Source organism: Nicotiana tomentosiformis, chromosome 6 (genome assembly GCF_000390325.3).
Source record: "Nicotiana tomentosiformis chromosome 6, ASM39032v3, whole genome shotgun sequence".
NCBI classification, from domain to species: Eukaryota; Viridiplantae; Streptophyta; class Magnoliopsida; order Solanales; family Solanaceae; genus Nicotiana; species Nicotiana tomentosiformis.
In genome coordinates this window covers 113,556,893-113,581,295 of record NC_090817.1, presented here as the reverse complement: position 1 = coordinate 113,581,295, position 24,403 = coordinate 113,556,893, and the positions used below count along the sequence as shown (strand labels likewise).

General features: G+C 37.1%; 4 protein-coding genes across 4 annotated transcripts; all 4 read left to right on the top strand.

Moving 5' to 3' along the window:
- Nucleotides 1–938: 938 nt before the first annotated feature.
- LOC104089084 (FCS-Like Zinc finger 1-like) lies at nt 939–2,016 on the top strand. Its single transcript, XM_009593899.4, has 2 exons — nt 939–1,337; nt 1,585–2,016. The coding sequence occupies exons 1-2, from the start codon at nt 1,033–1,035 to the stop codon at nt 1,772–1,774; spliced, it is 495 nt and encodes a 164-aa protein (XP_009592194.1). The 5' UTR covers nt 939–1,032; the 3' UTR covers nt 1,775–2,016.
- Nucleotides 2,017–8,024: 6,008 nt separating this feature from the next.
- On the top strand, nt 8,025–8,582 carry LOC138894604 (uncharacterized). The gene has a single exon (XM_070179312.1). It carries the CDS (start codon nt 8,025–8,027, stop codon nt 8,580–8,582), a length of 558 nt encoding a protein of 185 aa, XP_070035413.1.
- A 1,280-nt stretch (nt 8,583–9,862) lies between these two features.
- LOC104101346 (uncharacterized) lies at nt 9,863–11,511 on the top strand. Its single transcript, XM_070179311.1, has 3 exons — nt 9,863–10,180; nt 10,518–10,922; nt 10,972–11,511. The coding sequence occupies exons 1-3, from the start codon at nt 9,863–9,865 to the stop codon at nt 11,509–11,511; spliced, it is 1,263 nt and encodes a 420-aa protein (XP_070035412.1).
- Nucleotides 11,512–13,985: 2,474 nt separating this feature from the next.
- LOC138894603 (uncharacterized) lies at nt 13,986–14,543 on the top strand. The gene has a single exon (XM_070179310.1). It carries the CDS (start codon nt 13,986–13,988, stop codon nt 14,541–14,543), a length of 558 nt encoding a protein of 185 aa, XP_070035411.1.
- Nucleotides 14,544–24,403: the final 9,860 nt, after the last annotated feature.

The window sequence follows — 24,403 nt, the reverse complement described above, 5'->3', positions numbered from 1 at the left end:
TCGCAAAAGATTTTTCTCCTTCACAATGGTTGTTGAAACTACTATTTATAACTATACCTAGAAAACAAGATCATAGGATCAAGCCCCTCTTAAATAACAATAAAGGGGGTCATTGATAAGTATGTAACGGTATGCTATGAATATAAATATTTTTCCGAAAATGTTTTCCCAAATTACACCCAATGTCACCCATTTTTTCAACCTGGTGCTTGTTTATTTTATTTTTGACTGTCTACTTCATTTGGAAAAAGAACTCTACTTTTATAAATTACTTACAGAGTGATAGCTGCAACATGATCGTCTCATAAGCTAACTTATCGGGAAGTGTTAATCTTAAACTGCTATGAATACTTCACATTTTTGCATAATTAAGTTGTCTTGTTGGGGATTATGGTTAATGTATTTCTCATGTAAAAGTGTTAGTAGAAAAAAAGGTGTATAATGTGAAGAATGTAAACAGTGATAAAGAATGTAATAAAGAGAATACTAAGGGCAAAATTAGGTCGAAAAGGTGTAAACATACAAGGAATATCTCATGGCCAATAGATTCACTAGCCAGAGTTCAGAAAAGGGATTATCTAGGTCTTAGATATGGGTTTATGTTAACTATCCCTAAATCATATATAACAATAAAAATTAGTATTTAAATATATATATGCGTGCACTCGTGTTCAAAAACTCCTATTAGTATAATAATTATTGGTTGCACCTTTACGAGTGAAATCGCCGGTTCAAAATCTATTTTAGATCGTCTTATTTTTGGCACGGAGTGTAGATACATAAGTGAAAATCACTAAAAATTTTAAAAAAATATAATTTTTAACTTATAATTTCGAGTTTATGGTAAGTGTCATATGTAAATTCTGAAACCCACTTTGTTTCTTAAACACCTCTCTAAATTTTCTAGCAAAGTCCTGAGTCCTGACCTTACCAATCCTTATTTATAACCACTTTCTATTCCCCATTTTTTCAAACCTGTCTCCACTTCTCCAATCTTTTTTCTCTCTGCAAACCAAACAAGTAAAATATAAAATGGGCTCTGTACCAAAAAGAAGACGGTTCTGTTTTCTTGACAGAAACGATGGCCTTGCCTCTTTAGCTGAAATGGAAACTGGTTTTTCAGCAAACCATCAGCACAATCACAACCCATTGATTTCTAGGCCTCTTTATTTACAAAGGAGGAGTTTGAAGAATCTTTCTTCCATTACATCTCCAAGATTAGCCAGTGGGAAAAGGTTTTATGAAACTAGATTTGACGAACCACAACCCCATTTCTTGGAAGCTTGTTTTCTTTGCAAAAAAGCACTTGGTGATAACACAGACATATTCATGTACAGGTTAGTTTTGTTGTTCATTCTTTTCAAGTTTCAAATCAAATTCACATATTTGTTACTTTTCTTTTTGGAGAGGAGGGATTACCTAAAATTTATTCAATAATGTGTTCGATTCTTTTCACACATTTCATAAAGTGGATAAATTGTTTGTAGTGAGTGTTAATTAGTAAATTAGTGGCTAAGCTTTTATTACTATTTGGTCATCTAAAAGAATGCAAGTCTTTGATTATTCTTGAATGGTTTGATGCAGAGGAGACACTCCATTCTGTAGTGAAGAGTGCAGGCAAGAACAGATAGAAATGGATGAAGCCAAAGAGAAAAAATTGAATCTTTCAGCTTCTGTAAAGGCCTTGAGAAAAAATGACCAGAGAAAGTCCACTTCTTCCAATGAAACTGCACAAGATTACCCTTTACACAGAGGCACTGTTGCTGCAGCTTGAGTTAAAACTTAAAACTACAGATAGCAAAGAATGTAAAAATAATAAAAGGGGTGAAATAATATTGCCAACAATAATATATAGAGTGAGATAGAGAGTGGTTAAGTGAAAACTATTGCCGGAGATGCAAAAGAAGAAAAGTATAGAGATACAACGTATGCATTGATATATGTAGTGGAGAGGGCCCCTGTCCTTTTGCTAGTTATGCTTTGTAATAAAAGTGATGGCTACACTTTTGGTGGTTCCCTCGGCTGTTTTCATCTTTTGAAACTGATATGGATTAAAGTTGTGAGAAGAGAATCTAAAATATAAAAAAGATGATGATATAAATATGACTCAGTCATCTCACGACCTAAAATATATACTTTTTGAACTCCTTGAATTTCACATGTGCATAATATAGTTTCTTGACAATGGAAATTCAATCAATCATCCTTTGGACCAATTACCGGCCACTTCCCCGTACTTACTATTATATGACATTATGAACTAATGACACATGACCAAATTTACCCAAGGCGCAAAGGGAAATGCCTCAGAATTGGAGAAAGGAAAAAGGGAATATGAGTAATAGTTATCACATTTTTTGTGGACTTGAGAGTTGGGAAGACTGAGCTGTATGAATGCATGGATTAGTAATAATTACATGAGTGATGATGATAATATTGTAATTGTACAAAAAAGTTATTTACATACTGATACTTTACGGACGATATATTCTAATACCCCTGATCATGTTTGAAGTGAATTTAATATCACCCTATGAAACATAAAACTACTTTGACATACACAAATATATACTGTACATACATATCTTGGAGTAGGAGTGTATACTTTCAATCAGATCACACTAAAGAATGATGGGACAAATTTGTGAAAGCAAACTCAACCATTTAGGCAGGTTCTTATTGTATGTATATGTCACATCTCTTTTTACAAATTTTTGTGGGGTTTGATTTGTTTGCTTATGGTTATGTGAATGAGCTGTATATCTTACTTGCCCCGTTAATTCCAGCTGTATAGCAACTCAACCATTACTATTTTTACCCACAAAAAGCCAATGTGTGGAACCTTTCTTTTACGTGTACTTGAAACTTTTACTTTGGACTGATGAGTTGAGAAGAATAAGATGGTTCAAGATAGCTGATGTGGTCATATCCGTCTTTTACCAAGATCTATATATATATATGCTCTGTTATATTTCCACTAGCCACTAATAATTAAGCTGAAGTATAGTAGGGTTACAGAATATCTTGAACTCCTTGGTGAATAACAAATGATCATACTCCAAAATCATAAAATAAAGTTCAATATAAATCATTGGGCAGAAGTTGGATGCCGTGGTGTGCTTAAGGCAAATAAAAGTGGATACATTGTTAATCAGTATTCTCTATTTCTAGTTTCTGAAGTAGGAAGCTTTTGAGTAAAATGTATATTATAATTTTGTTTGCGTAATGATCAAACGAATGACCTTCTGATTGGAAACTAGAAGTTTGTGTTAAAATTGGGTCGTGAAAACAAAAATTTTGTTAGAGTAAATCACTTGTTCAAAATGTTTGTAGAAAGAGTTTTGGCATTTATAAATTACAGGAATTACATCCAATAACTTTGAAAATAGATGGTCTTGATATTTTGACTCTCGTTTGCCTCATAGGCAAATCATTAAGGTCAAAATTCAAAAGTGTTGCCTATGGGGCAAGCTATGGGCAATACTTGTTAAACTTAAAGTTCTACCTATTGATCAAGCAGGTCAAAAATTAAAAGTGGCACCCAAAGTGTCCTATTTGTGCAAATCACCGTATAAATTTTGATTCCACAGTCAAAAATCATAATTTTCAGAAGAAAGGATAAACAAATAACTAAAATTGCATGGAGGCCCAAAACGATTTGGGTCAGCCTGAACATCACCCAAATGGGCCAATCCCTACCCGATCCAAAATTGTCTAGAGAAACTGATTGGTTCCAGTTTTCCGAAACATCTCGTTTGGATGGTTGTTATTTATTATATTGTATTGTATTGTTACTTTAAATACAATGTTTGTTTTGATTGTTACTTAAAATTTTATTGTATCGTATCGTTAATCCGTCGTTATGTAACGACAAAAAGTGTCACTTTATAAAACGATTGATTTGGTGTGGTTGCGTCGTTTCCTTTTTTTTCCCCCTCATCTTGCCCTTCCTTATTATTAAATAATCCTATTTTATTTTTTTAACTACCTTTTTATATAATAGTTCTACTTCGTATCTTACTTTTTTTTTAATAATATTTCAAGCTTATTTTTCATATTGTTGGTGCATGATATCATGAAACAACGACAATCAATACAATCTATCCAAACATTATATACATCAAAACAATACAGTGCAATATAATACAATACAACACTATACGATATATTATGAAATGATACATAACGACCATCCAAACAAGATGGAAGGTGTAAAATAAGAGACGGCTAGGGTTTGTTCTGTCATCGCTTTTAATCAACGACTGCTCCCTCTAACAAGTTCGGGTACCTCCATAAACAGCCAATATCGTACGGTATTTTCCCTTTATTATGCATCATTTTTGTGATTGGATACTTATGCAAGGAGAGTAAGATGTGCATGGCATTAATTCTTTTGCATTAATTGTTGTCATTTCTTCTCAATTAGTACATCCAAATAAGGCAGCCGGGTTGATGGCTTGGGTTGGAAGCTAGGTCAAATAATATTGCAGTTTAGAAACTATCTTATGAATTGAAATATTGACATAGAGGTTATCCACTCTGTAGTTTATATGGATTTCGTTTGTAACAATTGGACAGAAGAACTAGATTTTGACCTAATTGTGCCAGTGTAGGTGCGCTGCGCTGTACATGCAACTCAATGCTAATTAGAGTTTAAGTTATATACACCATTAAACAATATGAGGCCGAAGAATGTATTGAGATATTATAAACAATAACATGTGCAAGATATCGATTCTTTTGCATTGAGATGATGCGATAATGATGATGACTATGATGATGAGAATGTCAGGATCATAGGATGAGATGGCCATAATACTAATATTGTATTAAATTTGTTATTTATCCAAAAGATATAGATGCCTCTCCAAAGCAATATAGTACAAATAAAGAAAGACTAGAGGAGAAGTAGGAGAAAAAGAATAGAGATAAAGCAAATTCATATTATGACTTCTCTTGGCATCTTTGAAAAAGATAAGCTTGCTAGTTTTGTTTGCATCCAGAAGGATGCCTCCCAAAGCTATATGGTACAACCATGTGTGCCTCTCAACTCTCATGGAGCATATTCTCCTTTTTTAAAATAATTTTTTCTCTAACATATTTGTTGGGATGTTTCCTTATTTTCAGCAATTGGATATAAAGTAATAGTATCAAAATTAAGGTAGGTTCTGTGTGCTTTTTTTTTTTTTGAATGGATGAATTCAGTCTTTGTCTCTAGTATATATTTACAAAAAGAGTTCAAATGTGTTTTAGTATTGACTTCCAAGTTGTTAGTTATGGTAATTTACTAAGAGGTTTATTATTATCTTTGCCTTCCGAAAATCTTTATTCGTCCTTGAATGTAGAGAATGTGTTGCCAACAGATCTAGAATCACTGAAAAATCTTCCTTATCATGGCACAAGCGCTTAAGTAGGCCATAATTTTACTGAAATGATTAAAAGATTGATCAATAATGGTGAGATTTTACCTCCTTTAGATTTTGATGATTTGTGAATATGCATAGATTGCATAAAAAGAAAATACTGGTAGACATGTTTTGTATGAAACAAAATTCTTTTTGTACAAAATGTTTTACCGAAAAATATTTCCCAAGGGAAGTGTTTTTAATACCCTATTGGTGAAGTGAAAAACAATACTTTTCCAAAGAATATTTATAAATTTAATGGCACTAGCTGCAAATTAGATTGTTTTGATGGTAAAACTTTTTGAGTATAAAGATTGACAATAACGTCTATGTGATGGACGTTGAGCAATTGAAAAGTGGCTTTCACCCATGAGTGAGGAAGTTATTTTTTTCCTTTTGGTTAAAAATATTTTACTTCAGTAAACCAAACACAAGAAAATATTATCTTCCTGAGAAATATATTTGGACATACGAAATATACTTAGAAAAAAAATGGCTGCAACTATAAGTTCAAGTCGTCGTTTGCAGATATTCATAAAGACATTAGTAGACTTTAATTAGTTTCTCCTTCGTGGTAATATGTTTCATCATTTTTATTGATGACTCTTCCCAATTCGGTTATTTTTACACGATTAATAGAGAAATTCGAGAACTTGAGAAATTCTAATTATATTCTTAAGACTAAACTAGAGCAATAATTAGTAAAAGTCAGCAAGATAATGCGATTTGGCCGCACATTTAGCACTAAAAAAACCGTCTCTCATATAGCTTTCTTTTTCAAGAGCAGCATTCTTTTGTTACCCTTTAATTAAGTAGAGGAAAAATGGCTTTCTAAGAAGGGCTTCGGACCAGAACAACACAACAAAATTATGAAATTAAGAAGAATGAACAAGTTGAAGTATCAGAGAAAGAAATTACTAACTTGTTACTTGTGTTTGGCACTACTGATTACTACCATAGATATGATGTCACTCACACATATAGGACCTTTTACCTAATACTTCCAAAGTTGTGGGATGTTAACAATACACCATACCTTGACGTTGCTTTTTTGAGACAGTCAAACCCAAAAATTCTTAGTTGCTTTTTCATTGGATATCTAGATCCAAAATGGATAAATGCTCTTTTGCCCTGGTCAAGATACTAGAATTATGGAGTCTATACATGCAAAGTTTATTAAACTTGATATGGCAAGCATACTTATTGTACAATACAAAAGTCTATGATTGATTTGCATGGTAGCGTGAGACTGTTTCTTGGTTATTGCATGTTCTTGATTGTAGCATATATCTTAGCAAGAACTCGTATGTTTTTATTTTTATTTTTAATAGAACCATCTAGCTTCTAAAATCAGATGTCTGAGTGGAAATATCATAGATCACAAATAAAATATTGACATAGGAGGGGGACTAAGCCAAACCTCCCAAGTCCTAGTCGAAATTGTACAACCTTAATCTTTTACCATACATATGATACTAATAGCAAGTTCCATTCCCAAATGATATATTTTTTAATTACATAATTAAAAATATCGACTAATTTCGGTCGATTTTTCCAGCAAAATTTTTCTTTTTTGGTCGTTTGTGGAATTTAATTGACCGACTGAAATCTATCAGAAAATACCGACCGAAGACGGTCGATTGGTTCTACCGATCACACGATTATTGTTGAGTATTGAAATTTTGATGATTAACAAAATGTGACTAATTACTCAAATAACCAGATCCTCAATGTATTTGCTTAACTGGTGAGAAGAACCAGGTTCTCAGGTTAAAGGATCAACTCCTCATGATTGATATTTGTACGTTTGTACAAGACAGTGTAACTTTATCTCAAAGTTACCAGGTCCGAGTTTGGTGGAAGATGGCTGCTGTAAGTGTTAAAGGACGTTGCTCAAGAAGATATGGATAAGTTTGTCAGAGATAAAAGTCCCAAAGCTTGTGGAATCCTTGGAACAGTAGGAATCCTATCAAAGAGGAAGCTGACTATGAATAGGACTCCTGGAATATCTCAAGTCGTATTTAAATAGGATTGAGTTTGGACTTATGAACTATCCTTTTACACATCAACAACAGAGTCATAAAGTAGTTCACTTGTGTTGAGTACTTGTCTTGTACTCTTCTCGAGTTAGTCTAGTAAATGTATTTTAGGAAATTGAGTTGTAATCAAGTGTTATAAACAATTAGTGAGTTGGAGTGAGTGGTTGGTTTTACAAGTTAGAGTTACTTGTGAATCAAATAGGAGTAGTAGGAGTACTTGAGAGTATTTAATTACAGCATTGTAATTGATATATTTTGACTCATTGTTCTAGTGGAGTTGGAGCGTAAAATCGTTTTTGCACCTTTGAGCCGGGTGATTTTTCACGTAAAATTTATTGTGTTTATTTTATTGCTTGTTTACTTTTCGCCTAAGGAACACGGTAAAGAACCAATTTCTTAGTTATTCATACGGGCACTCAAATTAACAATTGGTATCAGAGCAGGTTCTCTCATTTACACGGCTAATACCTAGAAAGATCTTGGAATAAAGATGAGTGCTCCACCTAGAAATAATGAAGGACAATCAACTACCAGACCACCCTTGTTCAATGAAAAATATTACTGTTGGTGAAAAGTAAGAATGAAAGATTTCTTGATAGTTGAAGACTATGAACTATGGTCCATAGTAAACCAAGGTCCTTTGATTCCTACTAAACAAAATGCACAAAGTGAAACAGTTCCTAAGGACCCCTCCGAATTTGTGGCAGCATATTCCAGAATGATGGAGAAGAATGCAAAGACTAAGAAAATCCTTATATGTGGACTTGGTCATAATGAGTACAATAGAATTTATATGTGCTTTAATGCAATGTATATTTGGGATGCACTCCAAACTGCTCATGAAGGAACATATCAAGTGAAGAGATCAAGAATTGAACTACTCATGAGAAACTATGAGCTTTTCTCCTTGAAGGAATCTAAGGCCATCCAAGATATGATGACTAGGTTCACTATAATAATCAATGAACTGAAATCACTTGGAAAGGTGTTTACCTTAGAAGAGCTAGTTAGCAAAGTTCTAAGAATCCTTCCAGCTTCATGGGAATCAAAAGTCACTGCAATCCAAGAAGCCAAGGAAATGAATAAAACCTCACTTGATGAGTTGGTTGGAAACTTAAAAACTCATGAAATGAGATAGATGGAACTGCATAAAGAAGAACCAAAAAAGGATAAGGCCTTGGTCCTTAAGACATATGAGGATGATGAATCTGACTACGATGATCCTGATCTAGCAATGTTTGCCAAGTTCAAGAAATTCATGAAGAATTCCAAAAGTGCATCCAAAAGAGAGACCAGTAGTAAGCACAAGCAGATCGACAAAGCTAGCTATGATATGATAGGTGCTACAAGTGTGGCAAGCTAGGTTACATGGTTAAGGACTGCCCAATATGGGAAATCAAGCGGAGGAAAGAACGAGATGAAAAAGAAAAATGGGAGAAGATGAGAGAGAAGGGTTCCAACAAAGGAAATATCCTAGGCTAAGGATTTACTAAAGCTATGAAGTAGGCATTCTTGGCAGCATATGAGGATAGTGAGAGTGATCAAGAGGAAGAAATATAGGATGAGGCTATTAGTCTCTACGCTGTGATTGATGAATATCAAGCTGTGAAGACAGAACCCCCAGTACAACTTGGGATGCATATTCGAAGACCTCCTCTATTTGATGAACTCCACTATGATGAATGGAAGTTACGTATGAAAATATTTTTTCAGGCTACTGACCTTGAGCTTTGGGTAATTGTCAGTCATGGACCAATTCTCTCAACCAAATTGGATGATGAAGGTAACAAGTGTAACAAAAGAGAAGAGGAATACAATGAGGAAGATCGTCAGCTATCTCGGAAAAATGCCAAAGCAAAGGACTTGCTCTACAGAAGTCTGTCTAGAAACACCTTCTTCAGAGTGTCCTCTTGCATCTCTACTCATGATATATGGAGGACATTGGAAACTAACTTTAGAAATGCAGACATCGAAGTGCCTCTGGTGGTGATTGAAGAATCAAAAAACAGATGAAGAAGTGATAGGAATGATGGCTATGAGTGATTCAGAAGCTGAAGATGAAACAAACTAGGTAAGTATATCTGACTTGAAAGAAAATATTCATGTTATGTCCAAAAAGCAACTGATGGCCATAATTGTGACCTTAGTGAATGAAATGAATAAAATGAGTAATGGATATGATGTGCTAATTGGTAATCTCTCCTGTGTCAAACTGGACATCAAAGAGCTTGAATCCGACAAAGCCAATTTAGAGAAACATGTAAAAGACCTTAAGAACCAGGTTCTTGAATTAACTTATGAGAATGAGAAGTCTCCTGATACATATGGCAAAGGCAAAATGAGTGATCTGCAGGATAAGCTTTAAAAGGAATTAAAAAAAATGATAATTTTTGTAAAGCTAAATGTAGAAATAAAGTCATGTATGAGAACCTGGAAAATGCTAATTATGAACTCTCTAGACTAAGCAAATGGCATAGATCTTCTGATGCCTTGAATTTGCTGAATGAAAATATTAGCACTAACAAATCTGAAATTGGCTACAGAAAACATGTCCCTAAGTTTGACCCAAAGTATATAGGAATGTTTGATAATAAAATGTGTTCTCATTGTGGAAGAGTAGGACATTTTAGAGACACATGCCCTGCCTTAATTCATGATCAGTTTGGTATTGCTAAAAATATGAAGAATGCAGAGGAGCCAAAGGTTAATCCTCCTATCCATACTAAGTGGATTAAGGTAAATAAGAAAGTAGCTTCTAATCCTCTTCCCTTCTGGGCAAGAAAGGATATGATTCATCATTTTTCAAACAAAAAGGCACGCAAGCCAGTCTGGGTTCCCAAAACTAACTTGTGAATTTTGGTGCAAGCTAAGGTAAGAGGAAACAATCAGGACCGGTATCTAGACAGTGGATGCTCAAGACATATGACTGGAGAAAAGAAAAACTTTCTCTCACTGACAACCTTCCGACCCTTATCCTACTGCTCATGTTCCTGTTATTCCCATCTCCATCGTACCTCCTCCTTCAAAATCCACTACCCATGTACCTGAGCTTTCTATGAAAAATATCTCTAAGACAGCAAAGGTCAAAGCAACTTTAAGAAAATCTGTCAAGAAAGTGCCCGAGACTGCTACGCAAAGTAACTCTAGAGTCAAGGAATCTATGATTCAGGGGGAATCAGGTATAGACACTACTGATCAGGTATCATATTCTGCGTCCAAGTTAAATGTTTTGGCTTCTGCTATTAATTTTTCACCCCTAGACACTCTTCCACATACGAGTGAGAAATCACCAGTAGAGAAACTCATGGTAGAAGAAAATACAAGGGGCTTGGGAAAGGAGGTAGATGCAACGGTTGTGGAGCCTGTGGTTGAGGGGGAAGGATGTAAAGTACCAGTACAAAAGAAGACATCTGATGGCCTTAATATTAGCTGGACTAAGGATGAGGAAGATGAGGAAGGTGATAAGGAAGAAGAAGCTGTGACCAGTCATGAGGAACATAAAGCTCAAAACATAGTCAATAAAGAAGATTAAGAATGAGGGAGTATCTGGATATGAGAAGGAGAGTGATACAAAGGATAAGATAGGTGAACAAGCTAATAATTCTACACAAGAAAAAAATCTGAGTGAAAAAGATGAGGTTTTTGAAAGTGAGGGAGAGGTTCAAGAAAAGGTAGGTGAGAGTGAAGAAGGTAATAATGAGAGTGAGGAAGAAGAATGGAATGGGAGTGAGGAATCTGAAGGCTCTATGCTAATTGGAAACACTGCCATAGCCCCTTCAGAAGAAATTGGTGCGGAGATGAGGGCTCAAGAACCTGGGTCTCTGTTGGCTCCCTTCACTAGAGATGATGTACCACTATCTGAGGTAGGGAAGAAGCTCAGAAAGACTAATGAGAAAGCTACAAAGATAACAGTTTCAACAAGGAAAAAAGTGGTTCCTCCTGCTAGAACTCCTCTCACAAGGAGTAAAAGAAAGGTTGTCGATGCACAAATCATGAAGGAGTCCAAAAGTGCAAAGAAGCCAAAGAAGAAGGTTTCAATTGTGGAACATGTTGTTGAGGTAGATTGAGTAGACAAATCTGCATCACCAAAGAAAAGGGGAGCTAAAGTCACCAAACCTGCTACCTCTTCTGCAAGGGCCAGTAGGGGTATGATAAAGAAGAATATTTCAGCTGCAGTTGATCGACTCACAGAGTTTAGGAACAGAAAAATACTAAATGCAAAGATTCTTACGAACATTGATGAGAAGGGAATAGCTCAACTGGTTGAGAAACTTGAGCTATAGGGGTGTAAGCACATGTTTGTCAAAGCTTTTCCCCTAGTATGTGTTCCTGCTGTGGTGGAATTCTACACAAATTTCAGTTTTGATGGGAAGGTAGTCAAGAGTAAAGTAGGGGGCTTCGACATGGAGTTTGATGCTGAGGAACTGGGACTACTTTTTAATATCCCTTCTTTGGGATTTGACAATTATTTGAAGAAGAAGTGGCCAACCATAGACAATGATGTTGACACTTGCATTGTGGTCCCCAGGAAGTTCTCTCAAAAGTTTGATCTAAATGCTCCCCAGAAAGTGTACAAGACTGATATGACCCCATTTCATAAGCTATTATTTTAGTTTGTCAACTCCTGTATTCTTCAGAGATTTGAGAGAAGGCATGAGGCTACTCTACTAGGCATGGTTGTGATGGAACTGCTTGACACTGGTCGACCTATCAATCTCCCTATCCTGATGATTCGGCACATGGCAAGAGCTGCAGATACCTCCAAACAAAGTATGCTATGTCATATGATTTCATGTTAATTGAGTTATTTGACAAGCTCAGCATTGCCTTACCTGACCTTAAATTTGGAAACCACAACGATGTTTTAGATGATGTTACCCTCAAGTTGTGTGGCTATGAGGAGATCAAGGCTAGAGGACCCATAGGATCTACCATTATTCCTAGGAGCAGTAGGGTTGCAGAACTCAGCAAGAGGTTAGAGTTGGCTGTTGAATAGAATTCCAAGTTTCGTGAAGACAATAATGAAGTAAGACAGAAACTAAGCAACTCAGGGAAGAGCTCCGAAGAGACAGGGAGGCCCATGCTTAACAGATTGCTACCATTGTGAAAGCCTTGACTCCCTCTGCCTCTCACCCTTGAACATGTTCCTTCCTAGTGTCCTTAGTTCATTTGCCTTTCCAGTGATGTCTTATATTTTGTTCTTTTTCTTTCTTAGTCTGAGTTGTCTGCAGTATGCTTAGTTTATTGTGTTCTAATGATGAAGGCAAGGCCTGGGCTTCTTGTGGCACTACTTAATGACTCCCATTCTTTTGCTTTACTGATTTGCACTATTTTGGATCATCAGCTTAGTATATTTGCATTTTCTTATGCTTGTGTTGTCGCCTAATAGGCTTTGAATCTTGCACTCTATGTGCTTACTGTCTAACATGTGTTTGTGTTTTTTTGATGATGCCAAAATGGGGAAGATAAGGTGGGGAAATACATGAATTTGGTGTGATCATCTGGTTCTTTGATTATTGGTTCTGGGTACATAGTTTGTCATCATCAAAAAGGGGGAATTTTTTGAGTATTGAAGTTTTGATGATTAACAAAATATGACTAATTAATGTGTCTAATTACTCAACGAACCAGGTCCTCAATGTAGCTATTTAACTAGTGTGAAGAACCATGTTCTCAGGTTAAGGGATCAACTCCTCATGATTGATACTTGTACGTTTGTTCAAGACAGTGTAACTTTATCTCAAAGTTATCAGGTCTGAGTTTGTTGGAAGATGGCTTCTGTAAGTGATATAGGTCGTTGCTAAAAAAGATATGAATAAGTCTGTCAGAGATAAAATTCCCAAAGCTTGTGGAATCCTTGGAACAATAGGAGTCATATCAAAGAGGAAGCTGACTATGAATAGGACTCCTAGAATATCTCATGTCGTGTTTAAATAGGATTGAGTTTGGACTTCTGAACTATCATTTTACCCATCAACAACAGTCATAAAGTAGTTCACTTGTGTTGAGTACTTGTCTTGTACTCTTCTCGAGTTAGTCTAATAAATGTGTTTTAGGAAATTGAGTTGTAATCAAGTGTCATAAAAAATTAGTGAGTTGGAGTGAGTTTTTATTTTTACAAGTTAAAGTTACTTGTAAATCAAATAGGAGTAGTAGGAGTACTGGGGAGTATTTAATTATAACATTATAATTGATACATTTTAGCTCATTGTTCTAGTGGAGTTGAAGCTGAAAATCCTACTTGGTAGGTCGTGGTTTTTACACTTTTGAGCCGGGTGATTTTCCACGTAAAAATTAATGTGTTCATTTTATTGCTTGTTTACTTTTTGCTTAAGGAACTCGGTAAGAACCAATTTCTTAGTAATTCATATGGGCACTCAAATTAACAATTGGTATCAGAGCTGGTTCTCTCATTTACATGGCTAACACCTAGAGAGATCTTTGAATAAATATAATTGCTCCACCTGGAAATAATGAAGGACAATAATCTACCAGACCACACTTGTTCAATGAAAAATGTTACAGTTGGTGGAAAACAAGAATGGAAGATTTCTTGACAACTGAAGACTATGAACTATGGACCATAGTAAACCAAGGTCCTTTGATTCCTACTAAACAAAATGCACAAAGTGAAACAGTTCCTAAGGACCCCTCCGAATTTGTGGCAGCATATTCCAGAATGATGGAGAAGAATGCAAAGACTAAGAAAATCCTTATATGTGGACTTGGTCATGATGAGTACAATAGAATTTATGTTTGCTTTAATGCAATGCATATTTGGGATGCACTCCAAACTGCTCATGAAGGAACAAATCAAGTTAAGAGATCAAGAATTGAACTACTCATGAGAAATTATGAGCTTTTCTCCTTGAAGGAATCTAAGGCCATCCAGGATATGATGACTAGGTTTACTATAATAACTAATGAACTGAAATCACTTGAAAATGTGTTTACCTTAGAAGAGCTGGTTAGCAAAGTTCTAAGAATCCTTCCAGCTTCATGGGAATCAAAAGTCATTGCAATCCAAGAAGCCAAGAAAATGGATAAAACCTCACTTGATGAGTTGGTTGGAAACTTAAAAACTCATGAAATGAGATAGATGGAACTGCGTAAAAAAGAACAAAAAAAGGATAAGGCCTTGGTCCTTAAGACATCTGAGGATGATGAATCTGACTACGATGATCCTGACTATCAATGTTTGCCAAGTTCAAGAAATTCATGAAGAATTCCAAAAGTGCATCCAAAAGAGAGACCAGTAGTAAGCACAAGCAAGTCGACAAAGCTAGCTATAATGGGTGCTATAAGTATGGCAAGCTAGATCACATGGTTAAGGACTGTCCAATGTGGGAAATCGAGCGGAGGAAAGAACGAGCTAAAAAAGAAAAATGGGAGAAGATGAGAGAGAAAGGTTCCAACAAAGGAAAAATCCTAGGCAAAAGATTTACTGAAGCTATGAAGCAGGAATTCTTGGCAGCATATGAGGATAGTGGGAGTGATCAAGAGGAAGAAAAAGAGTACGAGGCTATTAGTCTCTACATTTGATCGATGAACATCAAGCTGTGAAGACAGAACCCCCAGTACAACTTGGGATGCATATTCGAAGACCTCCTCTATTTGATGAACTCCACTATGATGAATGGAAGTTACGTATGAAAATATTTTTTCAGGCTACTGACCTTGAGCTTTGGGTAATTGTCAGTCATGGACCAATTCTCTCAACCAAATTGGATGATGAAGGTAACAAGTGTAACAAAAGAGAAGAGGAATACAATGAGGAAGATCGTCAGCTATCTCGGAAAAATGCCAAAGCAAAGGACTTGCTCTACAGAAGTCTGTCTAGAAACACCTTCTTCAGAGTGTCCTCTTGCATCTCTACTCATGATATATGGAGGACATTGGAAACTAACTTTAGAAATGCAGACATCGAAGTGCCTCTGGTGGTGATTGAAGAATCAAAAAACAGATGAAGAAGTGATAGGAATGATGGCTATGAGTGATTCAGAAGCTGAAGATGAAACAAACTAGGTAAGTATATCTGACTTGAAAGAAAATATTCATGTTATGTCCAAAAAGCAACCGATGGCCATAATTGTGACCTTAGTGAATGAAATGAATAAAATGAGTAATGGATATGATGTGCTAATTGGTAATCTCTCCTGTGTCAAACTGGACATCAAAGAGCTTGAATCCGACAAAGCCAATTTAGAGAAACATGTAAAAGACCTTAAGAACCAGGTTCTTGAATTAACTTATGAGAATGAGAAGTCTCCTGATACATATGGCAAAGGCAAAATGAGTGATCTGCAGGATAAGCTTTAAAAGGAATTAAAAAAAATGATAATTTTTGTAAAGCTAAATGTAGAAATAAAGTCATGTATGAGAACCTGGAAAATGCTAATTATGAACTCTCTAGACTAAGCAAATGGCATAGATCTTCTGATGCCTTGAATTTGCTGAATGAAAATATTAGCACTAACAAATCTGGAATTGGCTACAGAAAACATGTCCCTAAGTTTGACCCAAAGTATGTACGAATATCTGATAATAAAATGTGTTCTCATTGTGGAAGAGTAGGACATTTTAAAGACACGTGTCCTGCCTTAATTCATGATCGGTTTAGAAATACATTTGGTATTGCTAAAAATATGAATAAGGAAGAGGAGACAAAGGTTAATCCATGGATTAAGGTTAACAAGAAAGTAGCTTCTAATCCTCTTCCCTTCTGGGCAAGAAGGGATATGATTCATCCTTTTTCAAACAAAAAGGGACCCAAGCTAGTCTGGGTTTCCAAAACTAACTTGTAAATTTTGGTGCATGCTAAGGTGAGAGGAAACAATCAAGACTGGTATCTAGACAGTGGATGCTCAAGACATATGACCGGAGAAAAGAAAAACTTTCTCTCACTGACAACCTTCCAAGGAGGGAGTGTGTCATTTGATAATGGGAAAAGGCCAGTCAACATGTATTAGTAAGATTGGATAGTCACTCTCTCATGCTATATAAGATGTGTATTATATTGTAGGTCTTAAACACAATCTTCTTAGCATCTCTCAAATGTGCGACAAAGGAAATGAGGTAAAATTCAATTCCAAAATCTACACTGTCACTAAGCTTGATACTGATGAAATTGTGCTGAAGGGAAGAGACATAATAATGTCTACAAGATATCGATTATGCCACTTCCCCATAGTGAGCACATATTCTTGAGTGTAGTAGAATATGATCCACTACTATGGCATAGAAGACTAGGACATGCCAGTCTCTCTCAACTCAATAAGCTAAAGATTAATTTACCTCTAACAAAGTATGTGATGCATGTATTAGAGGAAAACATGTTAGGTCATCCTTTAAATCTAAGAAGTTTGTATCCACTTCTAAACCTATAGAACTCATTCACATGGATCTGTGTGGACCAATGAGAATAAGGAGCAGAGGAGATAAGAGGTATATGTTTGTGATTATTGATGACTTTTCCAGGTATACCTAGATTTTATTTTTGTGATCCAAAGATGAAACCTTTGATGTTTTCTCTGTATTTGTCAGAATGATTCAACAAAAGATAGGATGTAATGTTTAAGTATAAGAACTAACCATGGAACTGAATTTGAAAATTCAAAATTCCTTGAGTTATGTGGCTCACATGGGATTGACCATAATTTCTCTGCACCTAGAACTCCACAACAAAATGGAGTTGTAGAAAGAAAGAATAGATCCTTAGAAGACATGGGGAGGACCATATTGATTTCCAGTGGACTGCCTAATATCTTCTGGGCTGAGGCAATCAATATTGCTTGCTATCTACTAAATAGATGCATGGTTAGATCCATTTTTCAGAAAACTCCCTATGAGTTACTTCGAGGAAGAAAACCCAACATCACTCATATGCGAGCCTTTGGGTGCAAATATTTTGTGCATAATAATGGGAAAAAAGCTCTAGGTAAGTTTGATGACAAAAGTGATGAGGGATTTTTCTTGGGTTACTCTCCACATAGTATGGCATATAAGGTTTTTAATAAAAGAACTATATATGTGAAAGAAAATATTCATGTTATTTTTGATGAATCTAACGATTTGGCTGAGAAAGGTCTGTAGGATGGAGATTATGACATAGGATTCACTGGTGATGGAGATACAAAGGAATCTATGGAAAACGGATCTAAAAACCACAAGTAAATTGACTGTGATCATGAGGAACCAGAAGAAGACTGAGCTACTCTAACTACTGAACAGAATAATGAAACCACACCCACTGAACTTTTTCCCTTAGGTCACTCCTCAGGTGAATCTTCTCTAGGTATGCAGACCAGACCATGGAAGTATCAAAGCTCACACCCTATGGAAAATATCATCTCTGATCCAAATGCAGGGGTGCAAACCAGGTCTTCTCTAAGAAATCTATGTGCACTCACAATATTTCTCTCACAGGTTGAACCTAAGATCATCAAAGAAGCTCTAAAGGATCCAGAATGGATCATAGCCATGCAAGGGGAGTTAATTCAGTTTGAGAGAAGCAAGGTCTGGCACCCGATACAAAAACCCAAGAACAAAACAGTCATAGGTACCAGATGGGTGTTCAGAAACAAGTTGGATGAACAAGAAAATAGCACAAGGAACAAGGCTAGACTGGTGGTTCAGTGATATAATCAAGAGAAGGGCATTGACTATGATGTGAAATTTGCACTTGTAGCTAGAATAAAGGCTATAAAAATGCTGATAGCCTTTTCTACCTATATGGAATTCACTTTATACCAAATAGATGTAAAGAGTGCCTTTTTGAATAGGTACCTAAAGAAGGAAGTGTTTGTCAAATAACCTCCTGGATTTGAAAGTGAAGAATTTTCTAACCATGTGTTCAAGCTGGATAAATCTCTTTATGGTCTGAAACAGGCTCCTAGAGCTTGGTATGAAAGTCTCTTAAAGTTCCTCTTAGCTAACAACTTTGTAAGAAGAAAGGTGGACAACACTCTATTTATGAGGAGTAAAGGAAGGAATATCGTGATTGTGCAAGTATATGTGTATGATATTATCTTTGGGGCTACCAATGAAGCAATGTGAGAGGAATTTGCTAAGATGATGGGGAATGAGTTCGAAATGACCATGATTGGTGAGCTGAACTTCTTTTTGGGGATACAAATCAAGAAAACATCTACTGGAACCATGATACATCAGCAGAAATATATCAAAGAGTTACCAAGGAAATTTAACATGGACTCCTCCAAGACTATTGATACCTAATTGCCATTGCAACAAAGCTAGACCTTGATGAAGCAAGGAAAAATGAGGAACATAAGCTATATAGAGGAATGATTGGATCACTATTGTACCTCACATCAAGCATGCCTAATATGCTGTTTAAAGTAGGATTATGTGCAAGATTTCTGGCAAATCCCAAGGAATCCCACCCGAAAGCTGTCAAAAGAATACTAAGATATCTCAAGGGGACCCCTGACCTCTATCTATGGTATCCCAGAGGGTACCACTTTGATCTAGTTGGTTATGTTGATATTGATTATGTAGGTTTTAATGTTGACAAGAAAAGCACTTCAGGAAACACACATTTTCTAGGTTCTTGTCTGGTGTCTTGGGGAACCAAGAAGCAAAACGCAGTGGCATTATCTACAATTGAGGATGAATATGTGGCAGCAGCATCCTGTTGTGCTCAGTTACTATGTATAAGACAGCAGCTAAGGGACTATGGTATATTTGTTGATTGTGTTCCCATTTTCTGTGATAACACTAGTGCCATAAATATTGCAAAAAATCCATGTCAGCATAAAAGAACTGAGCACATTGACATTAGACATCACTTTCTCAGAGACAATGTTGAAAAGGGGAATATCTCAATTAACTTCTGTAAAATTGAAGATCAAATTATTTTTACTAAAGCTCTGAGTAGGGATCACTTTGAAAGGAATAGACGAGAACTAGGTCTAATCAAATCCTGCCACTAAGTTGACTCCCAGTGATTGGTTAGAATAAAACATAATAAGACGTAGATATTTAAGTACCATGTGTTTGATTCAGCTTTGCGCTTGTATTAAGCTCACACACTTATATAGAAAGTATGGTTGATAACTGTATTGCATGATACTAATATCAAGTGCTGAAGCTTTAGCAAAGTTCTAAGAATCCTTCCAGCTTCATGGTAATCAAAAGTCATTGCAATCCAGGAAGCCAAGAAATTGAATAAAATCTCACTTGATGAGTTGGTTGGAAACTTAAGAACTCATGAAATGAGAAAGATGAAACTGCATAGCGAAGAACCAAAGAAGGATAAGGCCTTGGTCCTTAAGGCATATGAAGATGATAAATCTCACTACGATGATCCTGATCTAGCAATGTTTGCCAACATCAAGCAATTCATGAAGAATTCCAAAAGTGCATCCAAAAGAGAGACCAGTAGTAAGCACAAGCAGATCGACAAAGCTAGCTATGATGGGTGCTACAAGTGTGGCAAGCTAGATCACATGGTTAAGGACTTCTTAATGTGGGAAATCGAGCAGAGGAATGAACGAGCTGAAAAAGAAAAATGGGAGAAGACGAGAGAGAAGGGTTCCAACAAAGGAAAAATGCTAGGCAAAAGATTTATTGAAGATATGAAGTAGGCATTCTTGGCAGCATATGAGGATAGTGAGAGTGATCAAAAGGAAGAAAAGGAGGATGAGGCTATTAGTCTCTACATTGTGATCGATGAACATCAAGCTGTGAAGATAGAACCCCCTGTACAACTTGGGATACATATTGGAAGACCTCCTCTATTTGATAAACTCCACTATGATGAATGGAAGTTACGTATGGAAATATTTCTTCAGGCTACTGACTTTGATCTATGGGTAATCGTCAGTCATAGGCCAATTCTCTCAACCAAATTGGATGATTAAGGTAACAAGTGCAACAAATGAGAAGAGGAATACGATGATGAAGATCGTCAGCTAGCTTAGAAAAATGCCAAAGCAAAGGACTTGCTCTACAGAAGTCTGTCTAGAAACACCCTCTTTAGAATGTCCTCTTGCATCTTTGCTCATGATATATGGAGGACATTAGAAACTGACTTTGGAAATGAAGACATCGAAGCGGCACAATAATGGGAAAGAAGCTCTAGGTAAGTGGAGGTAAGCTCTCACTGACAGCCTTCCAATGAGGGAGTGTATCATTTGGTAATGGGAAATAGGGCCAGATAACATGTATTGGTAAGATTGGCTAATCACTCTCTCATGCTATATAAGATGTGTATTATATGGTAGGTCTTAAACACAATCTTCTTAGTATCTCTCAAATGTACGAAAAAGCTGTAATGACTCGGCCGGTTGTTTTGAGAGTAATAGCCCCGATCCCCTATTTACCGCTTCTCCCATATCTATTCCTTCTATTGTGACTTTCCGGGAGGTTTCGTTTTGGTTTTTAGAGTGTTTTGGGATACTTAGTCCATAAATTGAGGTTTAAGCATGGCCCATAGTCGGAACTGTGTGAAGACGACTTTAGAATAGAGTTATGTCAGTTCTGTTAGCTACGTTAGGTGATTTTGGGCTTAGGAGCGTGTTCAGATTGTGTTTTGGAGGTCTGTAGCTCATTTAGCCTTGAAATGGTGAAAGTCGAATTTTTGAAGATTTGGACCGGTAGTGGAAATTTTGATATTGGGGTTGGATTCCGATTCTAGAAGTTGGAGTAGGTCCGTAATGTTGAATATGACTTGTGTATAAAATTTGGGGTCAATCGGACGCAGTTTGATAGCTTTCGGCATCAATTGTGGAAATTTAAAGTTTCAAGTTCTGTAAGTTTGAATTGGAGGGCGATTCGTGATTTTTAGCGTTGTTTGATGTGATTTGAGGGATCGATTAAGTTTGTATGGTGTTTTAGGATTAGTTGGTATGTTTGGTCGAGGTCCCGGGGGCCTCAGGTGAGTTTCAGGTACTTAACAGATTGAGTTTGGGACTTGTGCAATTGTTGGCGTTGCTGCACCTGGTGTAATCGCACCTGCACACTTTTGGCCGCAGGTGTGGCGCCGTAGAAGTGGTTTTGGCCCTATCCAGCTGGGACCGCAGGTGCGGCCATAGATCTGTAGAAGCAGAAGAGGAGCATAGATACGGGCTCTCAGAAGCGGCCCTTGATCGCAGATGCGGACTCAGTTCCCCTTAAGTGATTTTCGCATATGCAATGGAATATTTGCAGGTGCGGTACCGCATGTGCAGTTGAAGGTTTGCAGAAGTGAGATTTCTGGGTAGAAAAGAGGAAAAATCGAGGGTTTGATTCATTTTTTCATTTTTAGACTTGGGAGCTCGGGAATTGGCGATTTATAGAGGGATTTTCAGAGAGATCTTTGGGGTAACGATTCCTAACTCGTTTTTGGTTCTATTTCATTAATCTATAGTTGTTTCCTCCATTTAATTTTGGATTTGATTGAAAAGTTGGAAAAATAGGGGAAACGTTCCCTAACCGAATTTCTGAGTTTTGATTAGGATTTAGACATCGGGTTTGGATAATTTTGGTACGAGTGAACTCGTGAATAAATGGGTGTTCGTATTTTGTGACTTTTACCCGATTACGAGACGTGGGCCCGGTCGACCTTTTAGGGCGAATTTCGGAATAGTTGTTAAAATATTGATTTCATTAATTAGATGAGTCTATTATGGTTGTATTCATGATATGCAATTGTGTTTGGCTACATTTAGGCCATTCAGAGTCGGATAATCGAGGAAAAGGCATTCTTACGGATTGATTGAACTTGACTCGAGGTAAGTGGCTTGCCTAACTTTGTGTGGGGTAATCCCCTTAGGATTTGGAACTATTGTGATATGTGAGCACCGTGTACGTGAGGTGCCGAGTACGTACATGGGCTAGTTGTTGAGAACCCCGATTTGTTTTACTGAGCAGCAACTTGTTTTCCTTTTATTTTGAGTTATACCATTTTAATGAGTATTAACCCGTTTTCATTCTTAATTGAGTTATTCCAATATGTGTAGCTATCCTATTTAGTCTAATTTTGCATGTCTACGTGTTTTAACTACTTAATTGTATTCTGTGAAGCATGCCTAGTTGTTTTCCTGCTTTTTCCTTATTCTTTATCAATATAGCTGTAGAAATCTTACTGTTAACTGTTGTATTTGTCGTTTGATCTGTGTATTTTGCTTTTGAGACTACGAGGCTGTTCCTCGGGAGTTCTCTATACATATTTACTTTGGGACTACGGAACGATATTTCGGGAGATCCCCTTGTACTGCATATTTACTTTGGGACTACGGAACGGTATTCCGGGAGACCCCCCCTATCTCGCATATTTACTTTGGGACTATGGAACGGTATTCTGGGAGATCCCCATGTTCTGCATATTTACTTTGGTACTACGGAACGGTATTCCGGGAGACCCCCTGCACATTTACGTTTGGGACTACGAGACGGTATCTCGGGAGATCCCCTGTTGTTATCTATGTGTACTGAGCAATTATCTTCTATGAATTCTTTCTTGTTAAATTTCAGTCTTTATTTTACTGCGATATTTCGTTCTTGTGTTGCTTTATTATTATTATTTATACCAGTAGCGTCCTGACCTGATCTCATCACTACTCAATTGAGGTTAGGTTTGGCACTTACTGGGTACCGATTGTAGTGTACTCATGCTACTCTTCTGCACATAGTTTTCATGTACAGATCTAGGTTCTTCTTATCAGCCGCACTATCAGTGAGCCGAGACAGCTTTTGAGACTTCAAGGTATATCTGCCGCGTGCGCAGACCTCGGAGTCCCCTTTTACTCTTCCCCATGTCCATTATCTTTTGTATTTTCTTTTGATAGACTCTGATGTGTAGAGACACTAGAATTTTCTTCTGTAGTTTGTGATTCACGATGTTCCGGGTTTTGGGAATGTTGTGTAGTATATTGACGAGTTGGTTATTGTACATGCCAAGCGGCATGGTATTAAGTTACGGTGTTATTGCTCCAGTTAGTTATTAAATTTATATTTTTATTTTATTATTCCGCAAATGTTAGGCTTACCTAGTCGTATAGACTAGGTGCCATCACGACATCAAACAGAGGGAAAATTGGGCCGTGACAAGTTGGTATCAAAGCTCTAGGTTCGTAGTTGTCGTGAGTCACAAGTCGGTTTATTAGAGTCTAGCGGATTGGTACGGAGATGTCTGGATTTATCTTCGGAAGGCTATGGAATTGTAAGGAAAATTTCACTACTTTGATTCATTGTCGTGCAAAAATTATTGACTTCAAAAATTCTAAACTTCTGTATTCTATTCTCTCACAGATGATGAGGAGACATACGAGTGGATCGGATGACCAGGCACCCGCGCCCCCTGCTAGAGCCGTGAGAGGCCGTGGATGGGGTAGAGGATGAGGACGTCCATGTGGTGCAGCCAGAGCACCCGCACAAGCTGCTACAGAGGAGCCCCCAGTAGCTCCAGCTGGAGGGCAGACACCTGAGGTACCTGTTTCTGCACCAGTCCTCCAAGAGACTCTAGCCCAGTTTCTGAGCATGTTCAGCACCTTAGCTCAGGCTGGATTGATTCCACTTGCTCCTACCACATCTCAGGTCGGGGGAGGAGCACAGACTCCTGTCGCCGGTACTCCAGAGCAGCGGGTTCAGGTCGACCAGGTTTTAGAGATTGTACTAATGCAACTGGTAGCTCCAGCTCACCTCGAGGTTAGGGAAGCAACGTTTGAGGTGGAGCAGCTCGGACTTGAGAGGTACAATAAGTACCACCCACCTACCTTCAGCGGATTGGCTACAGATGATGCTCAGGGTTTTCTGGAGAAGTGTCATCGTATTCTCCGTACTATGGGAGTAGTGGAGATGAGTAGGGTTTCTTTTACCACCTTCCAGCTTAGAGGAGAAGCCTATTAGTGGTGGCGTGATTATGAGCTTAGTAGTCCGGATGAGGCAGCTTCACTGACATGGACTTAGTTCTCGGACAGGTTTTTGAGAGAGTATGTCCCTCAGAGCCTCAGGGACTCA